The sequence below is a fragment of the Nycticebus coucang genome, chromosome 1, assembly GCF_027406575.1.
Source record: "Nycticebus coucang isolate mNycCou1 chromosome 1, mNycCou1.pri, whole genome shotgun sequence".
In the NCBI taxonomy this organism is placed as follows: domain Eukaryota; kingdom Metazoa; phylum Chordata; class Mammalia; order Primates; family Lorisidae; genus Nycticebus; species Nycticebus coucang.
The window spans coordinates 190,188,953-190,202,745 of record NC_069780.1 but is presented as its reverse complement, the minus strand read 5'-3'; the positions used below and the strand labels follow the sequence as shown (position 1 = coordinate 190,202,745).

General features: G+C 48.5%; 1 protein-coding gene across 1 annotated transcript in view; it reads left to right on the top strand.

Annotated features, from left to right (window-relative positions):
* The window catches only part of ADCY2 (adenylate cyclase 2), a 458,247-nt gene extending 445,247 nt beyond the window's left edge, over positions 1 to 13,000 (top strand). The window contains exons 23-25 of the mRNA XM_053593134.1: positions 3,903 to 4,017; positions 8,301 to 8,425; positions 12,186 to 13,000. Coding sequence (XP_053449109.1) covers positions 3,903 to 4,017; positions 8,301 to 8,425; positions 12,186 to 12,338 — 393 coding nt within the window. The 3' untranslated portion in view covers positions 12,339 to 13,000. The remainder of the gene's footprint in view (positions 1 to 3,902; positions 4,018 to 8,300; positions 8,426 to 12,185) is intronic.
* Positions 13,001 to 13,793: the final 793 nt, after the last annotated feature.

The following is a 13,793-nucleotide window of genomic DNA, read 5'->3' as shown; positions in this document are numbered from 1 at the left end:
TTCTTGACCCCAGTAGAGTACTGTGGTATCATAACTCACAGCAACCTCAAACTCTTGAGCTCAAGCGATCCTCTTGCCTCAGCCTCCCAAGTAGCTGGGATTACAGGCACCCACCACAATGCCCAGCTAATTTTTAGAGATGGGGTCTCGCTCTTAATCAGGCTGGTCTGGAACTCATGCACTCAAGCGATCCACCCACCTTGGGCTCCCAGAGTGCTGGGATTACAGGCATGAGCCACGGCACCCAGCCCATTTGTCCCATTTCACCAGTAGGGAAACCAAGCCCCAGAGAAGGTGAGTCTGCCAGGGCCACACAGCTAATGATTGCAGAAGCTGGAGCCAAACCCAATTTTGCCTGACTCAGGCAATATTTATTGACCATGTCCCAGGAGAGCTATTTCTCACTGCACGCAGTTTTCAGTCTCTCCTGGAAGAGGGATGACATTCCCTTCAAAAAACTGAGAAGTCTGATCAGATCTCCTAAGAGCCCTAGGCAGGATAACAAAGTGCTCCGTAGGTAACAATCCCAAATTCCCTTCAACAAAGGGGGGAATTTGAACACCAGGACCTTTCTAGCATAGAACACAGTACCAGGCACACAGCAGGTAGTCAGGAATATTTATGAATGGAAAAAGGGGAGGGCAGGGAACAGGAGAGGAGGAGCATGTTAATTTTAGCCTTACAACTTCAGTTGTTTTCAGTCTCTTGGGTTACAAAGTAATCTCAGCAAACATGCCTCTACTTTACACAGTGTTCCTTGCTGGTGAAACTTCTGAAGCAACCAGCTTATAAAATTCCTTCTAGAAAACTGAATGAGTAATCTTGCTGCGTGTCCAGAAGTCAGTTAAATATGTGGCGATATCTAACAGAAATGATTTGGATCATGGGAGAAATAGCTGCTTCATTCTGCCATTAAGTATTTATGAAGAGCTCAGCGATAAAGACTTTTTGAAATGAATTGAGTTCTTCTAGAGACTGAGCATAATTTTTTTTCCTAGGGTTTACTAAGCCCAAATGAGTTATCGGCATTGGATTTAAACCCCATTCCCAGAACTCAATCTCCTCTTTTATTACTGAGGTCACTTAAAGCCTGCAGTTTAAATCTACAGCCTGAAAACAGATTGGGCAATAATTTATCATGGAGTGGAGCTCGTTTGCTGCACCGTGGGTTGGTAAAAAGCAAACCATTTCTCCCATGGCAAATAAAGTCCTTCTTACTGGAACAGTTGCAATTTTTACTACACGAGATTCTGCTTGTTGATTTAACAGCTTGGGCTGCCTATTAAGGAGAAAGATGTTTTCCAACTGACTGCACAAACCTCCAAATCATGTTTTCCCTGTAAGTCATGAGATAAAAAATATTAGCGAGCTGTGATGAAAAAGCCTAAGTGTTCTGAAGAGATGACACTTGCATTTCCACCAAGGTTAGCTGGCAGTCTGCTTGGTAGTTCCAGTAGTTTAATTGCTTGCTTTTTCCCCCAAAATTTTAAATTGAGGATTTATGGCAACAGTACTATTTCATTCGTCTTTTTCTAGCATGATGTAATTCATCTGAGGAAAGGCAGAAATCTTTCTCTCTTGATCAGAAATAGATCTTCTCCGTTTGTGTGTCTATTATTTTGTGGAATGTTTTTCAACTGGAAGCAATTTTACACCCCTTTGTCAATGACCGGAGATAGTTTTAAGGGAGGTGATGCTGCTGACATCTCCCAGGGAGGGGCACGGGACACCCCCCCCACACACACACACAGGCCATCCCCTGAGACAAATGCCAGCGATGCCAAGGTTGAGAAGCCTTGCATCAGCACATTCCCTCTCGGCTCTCCTTATTAAAACACTGTGTGGATTAGATGAATCATGCTTTTCTCTTCTCCTCTTCCTTTAGCTGTTTACCTTGGTTTTCTCTGCCTCACTGTCAGGTTGAATAGGTGTTTAGGTCCAAGGTCACCATCTGCCTTCTCACTCATCCCTGTAGAACCTCTAAGAGCTAGTTTTTATCCTCACCCTCCATAGAGAGCCCTCCCCCAAGGTCACCAGGAGCCTCCTCTTTGTCCCTGAGGCCTTTTTCAGTCTCTGGGACTGAAAAAGCTTTCTCTGGGACTTGGTGGAATTGAACATTTGTCCCAGAAGCTGTTATGAAGTGCTTCTCCCAGGCCAGTTTATTCTGCTGTGGAGACAAAGATTAATGGAGCACAGTCCCTACCCTGGTGGGGCGTGTGAGCCAGTGCAGGAGGCAGACTCCCAAAGCAGCAGAGATTCATTTCAGTGCTGACACAGACATACCTACTGCAGGCCACCAATCCAGTGTCCTGAATCTGCATTTCAGCTAAGCCTGGGAGGACTTTGGGATGGAAACTGTCTTCCAGACTATTTTGGTGCGCCTAGTCATCAATCACTGGGGAAGCAGGAGTCTTTGGAACATGTAAATTAATTGAATGAATTGTGTGTATATATGAATAATCTATTTTTAAAAAATAACCCAAAATATAAATATATTAAAAGATGAGTTTGGCTCGGCGCCTGTGGCTCAAGCGGCTAAGGCGCCAGCCACGTACACCTGAGCTGGCGGGTTCAAATTCACCCCAGGCCCGCCAAACAACAATGACGGCTGCAACCAAAAAATAGCCGGGCATTGTGGCAGGTGCCTATAGTCCCAGCTACTTGGGAGGCGGAGGCAGAAGAATCGCTTGAGCCCAGGAGTTGGAGGTTGCTGTGAGCTGTGATGCCACAGAACTCTACCCAGGATGACAGCTTGAGGCTCTGTCTCAAAAAATAAATAAATAATAAAAAATAAAAAGGATGAGTTTTAAAAGTAAATATAAATATAATAAGTGCTACAAATTAATGCTAAATATAAACTGGTGACAGGAATAATAAATAGAAATGAACAGTAAATCTACATAGAACTTCCCCCTTATCCCTGTTGGAAACCTCAGGACCATTTCTCCTCCAGCTCCATAACACTCTCATCCCTCGTGGGATGAGCAAATGCAGGGAATTATTCCCCCTACATGATTGCCAGGGCTGCCAAGGCAAAGTGCCACACTTTGGGGGCTTGAACTACAGAAGTTGTTGTCTCACCATCTTGAAGGCTAGAAGCCCAGATCAAAGCTGGGCCTCACTCCTGGGCTCACAGGCTCTTTTTCCCACCTTCATGTGGCCTCCCCATGTGCGTCTGTGTCCTAATCACCTCTGTATAAAGACTCCAGTCAGATGGATTAGGACCCACCCACACAAGCTCCTTTTACCTAATCACCCTTCAAAGACCCTCCCTCCCAATCTAGTCACTAGAGGTACTGGGTTAGGACGCCAACCCAGGAACTAGAGAGACACAATTCCGCCCTTACCATCCTCCCGCTCCGGGCATAAAAGGGCAGAAGGAGGGGGTGATCCCGAAAGGAGGGGTGCTTCCAGCAGCAGGGAGAGCTGCAGCAGGAGAGGGTGGCCCCTGGGGCAGCAGGCAGGATGAGGAGGAACCACAGGACCCCCCACACCCCTACCCCGCACTGGGCAGGCCCAGCAGGCAGCTCAGGCAGGGAGGGGCCGAGAGCTCATCCTCCAGAGCCCAGCCAGGCAGGGAGGGTGGGGGGGGCTAAGAGGGGGTAAGGCCCAGCCTCGCCCCCAAGCCAGCTTTGTTTGGTGACCTCTGGACTAAAACAACGTAGGGTCTCCTTGGTCCACCTGCACGTCTCCACTCCCAGGTGCTGTTGGCCTGGGAGCCCCAGTGGGCGTCTTCTGCTGTTCTGTGTCCCCAATGCCCACAGCAGTAGACACAGTGCTTCCTTCGGTGAGATGACGCTCACTGCGGGGCCTGCAGTGCCGTGGTTTGTCGGGTCGGGGCTGAGGGGCAGCCTGTCCACGGCCTGCGCTCCGGCACATCTGTCCCGTTTGCCTGCCCGCAGGAGCCGGAGCGGCAGTACATGCACATCGGCACCATGGTGGAGTTTGCCTTCGCCCTGGTGGCCAAACTGGACGCCATCAACAAGCACTCGTTCAACGACTTCAAACTGCGAGTAGGTGCGTACATGCTGCAGAGGTCTGGGTCTCGGCCATGGTGAAGGCGTGGAACAGGGATGAAACCAGGGCAGGTGCTGATGGTCCCTGGGAAGGCGAGTGGAGCCACTCCCAGTGCGTCCTTGGGGAGAGAACTGGACCAGGGAGGGAAGGGCTTAGGGATCTTCAAGCCCTGAAGGCATTTTTGCACAAATTAGAATAAAACATTCCTTTGGGGGTGGCACCTGTGGCTCAGTGATGAGGGTTCAGGCCCCATATACCGAGGGTGGCAGGTTCAAACCCGGTCCCGGCCAAACTGCGACAAAAAATAGCTGGGCGTTGTGGCGGGCGCCTGTAGTCTCAGCTAATTGGGAGGCTGATGCAAGAGAATCACCTGAGCCCAAGAGCTGGAGGTTGCTGTGAGCTGTGATGCCAGGCACTCTACCAGGGTGACAAAGTGAGACTGTCTCTAAAAAAAAAAAAAACCCTTTGGTTGGATTTAGGTTGCAGGAACTCAGTTCAGCAGGTGGAGCATGGGCTGCTTTCAGTCCACACAGCCCTGTGGCTCCAGCCAAGATCGGCTCTGCATGGCTGGGGCTTCCCAGGCGGGGTGGCTGACGGACTTTAAGCTGTCAGCTGAAAGTTGCTGCTTTACCTGCGTATGGATGTTAGCAGCGAACTAGGGCCTGCTGCCTACTGTAAGACACAACCAGATTTCAGAGGTATAAAAAAGTTTTCTTAAAAAAAAAAAAGGAATCTTAGATTTGTTAAAATACAGTCCCACCTTCCTGGGTCTGCAACCTGCAAGAACACCAGATGTGTGGCCAAGTTCTGAAGGAGCAATAGCTTTTGAGATTGCCTTTGAACCCTACAGAAAAATCCCACTTTCTTTAAAATTAAAAAAAAAAAAGGTAACCTTTATTTTGTTGGGGAAAAAGAATTTATGATTTCCAAGTTCTTAAGAAACTTTTAGTTGATTTTTTAGCATGTTTCATTACTTGCTTTTATAGATTCTTGTTTTTAAAACTGTTTTAAGCCATCCAGTGAGCACACAACTCCTTTGTAATGTGTACGGTCACTTGTACCCATTCACGATTTATAAGACCTTCGTTGACCATTTTATGATTTTTTTTTTGGCAACACATTTTGCTTCTTCTGAAAGTTAATAGTTCTTGTGACAAGTCCTATCTGAATGTTTTTTTACTTACTCTTGTACACAAGTTTCAACTTTAAAAAACAATCCTGATATTTAAAGCTATTTTCTTTTTTTTTTTTTAAAGCTATTTTCTTTCTTTGCTGTGGGTATATTCTGATCTTAATTTAAACCCAGAAATATTTTACATCTCTTTAACAAACTCCCTTCTCTGCATGTGCTGTTAGCTGTCAGCATCTAAGCATGTTTTTCTCTTACTTCTCACCTGTCTGTAAGAAGGTGAATATTTATCAAGCTCAACCTTACACAGAGGTGACTCAGCTCAGAGGGGTAGGACCCAGCCCCACAACCTCTGGCCCTAGAGCCCCTATGCAGTTTGACAGCTTACAAATTGGGCTCCTCAAACTTTAATTCTACTCCTGTTAAAAAAGAAAAAGCCTATCACATGGTAGAATGACGCCCTCTGTAGTCAAACACACACAGATCAACACCATACTGCCCTGCACTCGGCGTGGACGTCGGACAGTTATCAGGTAGCTGTTTTCTTGGTCTAGACTTTAATTATATTGTTCAGATTAATGTAAGTGATTGAATAGCTCTCCTTCAATAGGTGTTTCTTGAGCTTCAGTGTCTACGCCAATTATCAAATAACAAATAATGTCTATACACTAAGCCCCACATATCCGCTCTGTAGGTTTAGAGTTTAGAAGCTTAAATTCAGTGTTTCCTTTGGCCTTTGAGTCTTCCTCTCCCCAGATCCTCAGCCTGTCCTACAAGGACCTTGACACATGTAGCCATCCAGCCTCAGCTCAGGGACAGGAACTGGAAAGAATAACATCGCCAGCAAAGGGCAATGACACAAATACTGAGCAGAATCCCCTCCTGGGGTTCTTTTCTCCATGTCAAGAATCAGCGGTTAGAATCAGCAAGCACACTCCTGCGCTGGGTAGAGATGGCCCATGGCCAGCAGCAATCCATTCAGGCTCTGCCTCCAAACTTGGAGCTGCTGATGGAGCAGGAGTCAGCAGCAGCCAGAAGCAGAGCTGACGGAAGGCGGGGCCTGAATCTCAACCAGCGTCCAGCAGCAGACTCCTGGACACCCTGACCTGAGCCCCAGATCTGGAACAAAGTGTTTGAGATGTCCAAAACAGAAGTGGGCTTTCTTGCCTCGAAAGGCAAAGGAGGATTTATTTCTCGTCTCTTCCATAACTGCCAAGACTTTATGGGACAGTATTTGGATGGTGTTTCCTGGCCTAAATTTCCATCACAAAGGAGAGGCTTGGCCTGAGGTCTGCAATGAGTTGTAGACCACAGAGCAACACAGCGGCCAGAAGCTCAGTCTCAGAAACACCCTCATTCCCCAATCTCAGTGCTGGACTCCCAGAATACTATGTATGTGAATGGAGTTCTCAGGTCAGGGACGGGCAGGAACACCCACCTGTTCAGCTGGGCAGGGGGTGAGCCCAGGCCTCCCTTTGATGAGAGAAGTTGATCTGACTTTGGGGTATGGGCTCCTGATGGAAGATGCTGCTTCCACCTTCCACATGCTGTCAAAGTGCACCCTGACCCTCCCAGCCCCTGGGGCGGACATTAGTTAACTACGGTTTGATCTTTGCAAGTACCAAGAGGGGCAGTCAGGACTATCACTGTCACGTTCCCTGTTAGCAGCAGCTCCTAGAGACTGATCATCTGAGGAAGAAACACCTAATGCCCAGAGACCCCAGACATCCAAGGACTCGGTCATGTCCTGGCAAGAACCGTTCCAGCTGGGCTGAAGAGAGAATGCATTCCGTGAGGAGGCTATCCCCCCACACACACCCCGGGGCTGATGGTCTTCATTCACTGTGACATGCACAGAGCAGGAGCCCAGCAGCAAGCCGGAGCCCCAGCATGACACACCCACAGGCCTGGGGACTGCACTGGGCATCCCTTCCCCTCACTGAGGGTGAGCTCCACCTGCCCCCCTCCAAAGGTGGACATTTAGGGGTCCCCCAGTCCACTCAGTTCTACCTCTCATCCTTCACTACTTGTGTACTTGTAAGTGGAAGTCATTTTCCCACGTGAAAAATTTCTGCAAGTTGTATTCCATCAAAATCTCCCCAAACATGTCAGGATTCTTTTCTGATGCTGTCATGAGTAGAATCCCTCACCACCAGCATCAGCAGCACAAATCTGGGGGATCCCTTTGGAAAGGAGTTTAGCTATGAGAATCAACTCCATGAACATGAACAGTGTGCTCTTGAATTCAATAAACTGACCAGTGAGATGTTATCAAAGAAAACAGCCCTAAAAGTGGGAAACAACCGTGTGCATGAAGCTGTGGTGGTCGAGTCATTAGGAGCAGGAGCCATGGAGCCAACGGCCTGCCTCTGTCTGATTTGCCTCTGCGTCGGTCCCTGTCTCAGGGTGCTTTCCTGAGCTATGGAGATGGAGACAGCCCACCCTGGGGGCTGTAGGAGAACAAGAGCAGAGCGCAGATCTATGAAGTGCTAGTGCCTGCACAAGGTTGGAAGTGCTGTGCTGCCGCTGTGTGGGCTGTTGCAGCGAAACCTGGATGTGAACACCAAAGTGCAATAGCAGAATGACCAATGAAGTACAGCCCCGTAGCCTTTTGAAATAAAAATCTGTTTCTTTCAAAGTTAACATTGACTCTAAAACTATTGGGAAACAGTTTTTTGGGGTTTGTTGTTGTTGTTGTTGTTGAGACAGAGTCCCGCCCTATGCCCTGAGCAGAGTGCAATGGCGTCAGAACTCACTGCAACCTCAGACTCAGGCTGTGGGCATCCTGCTGCCTCAGCCTCCGGAAGCCGCTGGGATTACAGGCACTTGCCACGGTGCCTGGCTGGTGATTTTTTCTTTTTAATGAGTTGGGATCTCACTCTCGCTCAGGCAGATCTCAAACTCCTAAGCTCAAACAATTCTCCCTTCTCAGGTGGGAGAAGTGCTGGGATTACAGGTGTGAGCCACCACGCCTGGCAGGGTTTTACATTTTTGAGCTGATAAAGTTAGAGGAATGAATTGTTTTTCTTTTAGAACTTCATGAGTTGGACTAATGTTTGCTTAATAATGATTCAGGAATGGTCTTGTAAAACTTCCTGGTTTAAGACAGTTGCTATGATTCGAATGCAGTTAACCCTACTCTGATGCATCACAGGTATTAACCACGGACCTGTAATAGCTGGTGTGATTGGCGCTCAGAAGCCACAATACGATATCTGGGGCAACACCGTCAATGTGGCCAGTCGGATGGACAGCACAGGAGTCCTGGACAAAATACAGGTACTGTGGTCCGCACTGTAGTCATTGGCCGTGACTCGGGAACCATAAGTATGTATTATAATAATAAAGGTAATAATATATTAAGACAAAGAAAAGAAAGTAAACCTTGAAATTTACTGAAGTCTTTTTATTGAGGAAATGCTGGTGTTTTTCATTAACTGTTAATGAAAACAACAAAATTCTAATAATATAAAGGCAGTCACATGTGATAATAAATGATCCAGCAAAGACCAGCGTGGCAGACGACAGCCCTGATCACTGGGTGGGGTGTGGAGCCTTCTCTCCTGTTCCTTCTCCCGGCTCAGTGCTGGAAAAGGGCTTTGCAGCCAGAGGAGCCATGAAACCAAGGCCAGACATGACCCCACCTTCCTCTCTTGGGAAGCTGAACTAGGAGAAGGGGGAAGAATTGACATGGAAGGTTCATGAAGTGGCAGCTCTGGAGTCCCCCAAGGAGGGGAAAGGGAAGCTCCAACAAATTAAAAGGCAAGGATTGCAGAAAAATAAAATTATTTTGTATTAAGATTTCTATTATTCATTAAATCAATAACCATGCTTAAAGTAACTATAATTACAATAGCGTTAATAATATTTTAGGGAGCAGGTACTAAAAATCACTGAAAATAAGCTAATAGGAAAACAGTCTGTTATTAGAACTCTGCTGAAAGTATTCTGAAGGCTGCAGTAGAGTGGTGGCTGATCCAGGATGGAGAGTGACAGAATCCACGGGGAACAGCAGAGAGGGGAAAGGAGCTGCTGAGATGGAGGACCTGTCTGGTCAAGTCTTTCACCCGCTCTGTGCCGTGCCCCTCCCGCATGCTGCCTTAGGCTCTGTGGCTAAAGCAGCGTGCACGTCAGACTCCGCTCTGCCCATGCACAGCCCCTGTTGCGTTGGAACCAATGGTCACCCACAGTAGTCACAGCAGCGCTACTGCAAATGTGCCAATGCCATCTGGAGAGGACTTCAGCTAGCCTGTGTCTAGGGAAGGCTTCAGAGGACTGGACTCGTGGATGACAGTGTGCTAGAGAGGGAATTAAAGATGTGCACGGGAAGCCCACCATTTTAGGAGATGTCACTTCACGTCTGAGCTGACAGAGAGGAGAAGTGAGGTCTGGGGTGCACACCCCAATCATTGTGCGTGCCTCCGTCTTCCTGCGTGCAGTGAGATGGCACCGATGACACCATTGGCAGGAAGGGAGGGATGCCCCGGCCAGGAACAAACTCTCCCACCTGCAGGCCACCCCACGTCCACACCCACACCCCGAATATTCAGCAGATGCATAGTAGTTTTAACATGCCTTACAACTCCCCCCACCCCACCCCCCACCAGCAGTTTCAAGGTAAGAATCAGAAGCAATTTATGAGAGGCTGGTTGTGGAGAGTTCCCCCTCCTAGGGGTCGTAAATCCCGTGCAGGTCAGAGTTTAAAATGAGTTTGGGCTCGTGTGTGTCTCTAGAGGGTTGGGGCATCATAAAACTCCATGCGACATACTGCAGGTCAGCCGCCTAGACTGGCTCCATGCGCTCTGATCCAGGCAGGAAATCAGACAGGCTTCTGCCCAGCAGAAGTGAACTGTGTCTGCCTGTGTGTGCTCCCCAGCTCGGCAGCTGGGAGGTTCACATTCGGGTGGGTTTTCTTCTCCTGGGCATGCAGCTCACTCTGGCCCCAGTAGACTCTCATTTCCTTTTATGTGCAGGGAGGAAAAAAAGTGAGTTGTCAGGAAAAATAAAAAATTATGTGGAAACAATTAAAAAGCTTCCCCTGGGCTTGAGGAGCCAGGTTCTTTTCATTAAAGAGCATTAAACTCCCAGTGTGTTTTTCAGCTTCAAAGTAGAAAGAAAAGCGCAGGACAGAAGGTCCCCTCAACAACCTGGCCAGTTTTTCTAGACCCAGAGGAACAGTTGCTGTGTTCAGCAAGGTGGATGCAGCCACCTCAGCTTCACGTTGGTGGTGTGGAGCGGATCCACTGGTGATTTGGTATGACAGACACTAGTGGACATTTCACAATGCCAGTGGGATGAGAGCATCAGTCAACAACTGAGCTGAACAATGAACTCCTGATGTGCCAACAGATTTGCCTGTGCCGTGGGTGGAAGGCAACGAGACAGACGGCTGGGGAGTTCTCTCCCACCGCCTGCCCCGAGATCTCTGACGAGGGGTCACAGAGCTCCAGGGCTACGTCCGCCTTCTCCTGCTTCCTACTCAGTACTCAGAGCCCTTCCTGGGCTTCTGCCCACCCCCTGGGAGCATCTGGCACCTGCACCCTGTTTTCCCTCCTGCTGTGCTCATGAAGGTCCCGAGGACCCACACATTGGGCGCTGTATGAGGGGCTGGCCATCAGGTTGGGGAACAAGAGGATGGGTGATTTTTCCAGCTCTTTCCCACTAACTACATGTGAGATCTTTATGTGGCCAACTTGGTCTCGTTTCTGGGCAGCTCTAAGCGTTGTCCCAGGCACTCATAGCACAGTGCTCTGATGCCTTCCATGTCCTTCAGCCTCTGTCCCCAGGGAGGCTGGCTCGCTGCTTGGGCATGGCCCCCACTCAGCCCCCACCGTTGCCCCCTCCCCAGGTCACCCCAAACCCAGAATTGTGTTGTAGTGCTCCAAAGTGGCCTGGCACAGCTGTGTCATCCATGTGCCTAAGGTGGTGGGCGTTTCTCGGGTGCCAGGTGGCCTTCTCTGACAAAGTGGGAGATCTCTCCTCCATACCTATTTTGCAGGTTCCAAACTGTTCCCAGGGCTTTCTTTGAAACAACTCTTTCCCTCCCTGTGCAAGATGCCAACTTTCAGGGGGGGTCTGGATAGAAGAGCAAGTTACCGGGAGGCCTCCCCACTCCAATGGCTCAGGACTCAGGTTTAGAGCAGCTATGCACCTGACTCATTCTCTGCTGCTCCTCGCACACTCAGGCAGGTGGGCCCCAGACACAGTCTCCCCGGGAAAGGACAGCATGCTCTGTGGAGACAGCACGAGGCTCAGAACAGCACGGCGCATCTGCTGCGAATGGAGTGTCCCACGCGGGAGCGTTCACTGCCACCCGACCATCCTGGACACGACTCGTCAGCCTCACAGCGCGGTGGAGGGAATACGGAGTCCTGTCACATGGGCAGGGTGAAAGGAGCAGACCCCCATCAGCTTCCCCTGTCAACACAGTGAAGGGAGGAGGCCTAAGATGCAGCCGAGGGCGCCGGGCCCGCACAAACGCTGGTGCAGACGCCTGCCGGTCCTTAGTTTTAGTCCCTTTGTTCATGTGCATCAAACCTGAAAGATGCAGCTCATGCTGTTTCTCTCCCCTGTATTGAAGTCTGCTATTAATGTTTATTATTATTTCACAAAATGACATTCGTGACAATTTGTAGACATCCCAAATCCCATCACGCCCATGTATTTTAGCTGACTTTCTTTTTTCCCAAGCCTCTGCTAGATGAATACGCGATGTTCACAGGGTTGAAATCATAGCCGGGATCAGTTCTCTGGGGGGGGTGTGAAATGGCTGAACATTAGTCTAGCGTCTCACCTGTGATAGCGATCACACCAGCACCATCATTTACTAGAACTTTATGATGGTTTTCAGGTTTTTGCTGTTGCTGCACTGAATTCAACATTATTGTCCTTCAAAAACTTTTCTTCCTGTAGATTGTTTTCTCTTTGTACTAATGGGATGAAAGACCACAATGCTTGTGCGGCTCTTTCTCCTTGTAGTCAGGTGGGTCAGGTTAACATGGGCACTAAACACGCTTTCGTTTGTCTGTGCGGCTTCTAGGTTACCGAGGAAACCAGCCTCATCCTGCAGACGCTGGGATACACGTGCACGTGTCGAGGAATAATCAACGTGAAAGGGAAGGGAGACCTGAAGACGTACTTTGTGAACACAGAAATGTCCAGGTCCCTCTCCCAGAGCAACCTGGCATCCTGAAGAGTTGCCCTCCTTTTGGCAAGAAGACTGTGTTTTCAGGAAGGTACCTCGTACTTTCAGACTGCAACATTCATCCCTGTTGTTGATGTGCGTGCTCTGTTCTGTCCTATGGAGCCTTTGCAGACTAGTTCCTGTGACCCAGTGGCATACCGTTTGGTGTCTGACGTGTGCCCAGATCGTTCTGCCACTTGCACTGTGCTTACTCCTAAGCAAAAGGAAAAAGGAGCCCGCGTGATAGAAGCAACAGCATTCAAAGAACTAACCGAGGAGAGAGGTGAAACAAACAAAAATTCTTAAGGCAATAAAACTAGGGGGTGTATAGTATCTTCTGGTGCATGTTCTTTTCTGGAAAAATGTGGTAGCTCGCCAAACGCATTGCTAGTCTGATATTCAAACACAGTATTTGTGAATAAGTTGATTCTGTGGCCCCGCACGGGGTCCGTGCTCACTCCCAAGTCCCGTGGCCAGTGGCCTCCCCAAGGCCCCACTAGGACCCATAACTTTTGTCCCCTTGCTGTGTGTCTCATGCCAGTGGCACGTCGCCATCCATCACCAGAATTAGTCCTCACTGCCTAGGACCAGTTTTGTACCAAACTCGTCTGATGTTTTGATGCCATTTGTCTTTTGTAAGGTTAATTCATTAAAAGTTTTATGTACTTTGATTTAGAGTGTCTGCATCTTTTGTTTTCCTTTCTTCTTTCTCATGTGGTTTGCTGCAGAATTAAAGTTTGTGTTTCATCTGCTCTCCCTTTTGACAGTTGTTTCAGAAAGCGCTCTCCAAAAGCCCGTAGTGAGACAGAGTTAAAAAATTCAATCAGGACAAATAGTGTGATGCAAGTATCGATCACACAGCTCTCTGGAAGGCCAGAACACGCTCCCTGTAGCTGGTGGTCTGAGGTTAGTGTTAGTGTCTCTGCAGAGAACCTTGCTCTGTCTATAGAGTGCCTTGCGAGAGCTACCAGACACAGACACACAGAGCATAACTCGGAACCAGCCGCGTAGATCAGTAATCACAACAGCGTGAACCAAACTAGAGACAATGCTGAGCCCCACACACTGCCAGCTGCGTCTGAGAAGACTAAAGAAGACTCAAAGCCAATGTTTATGTGTTTTTAAGATAGAAGGCCAAGAAGAATTTGTTCTTGTAAATCCAACACTGAAGTAGTTTGGGTTTTCTTTTTCTTTTAACATAAATTGTACTTTGCCAAATGGTGAAAAATAGAGCAATCGTGCGTAATCCAGTGTTTCCAAGCAAAACTGCAAATAACAGCCCTGTTGGCAAGCTTGATTTCTGTCTATAGCTAAGGCAAGTGCCCATGAAAGGCAGAACTCCCCAGCGAACTCTTAGGGGGCAGTCAGTAAGTGGGAACTTGGACTTGAGGCATCAGTCCCCAGTTTGATTCCTGCCTCTGACTTTTACTAGCTGTGTGCCTTTGAAGACATCTCTTAACTCCA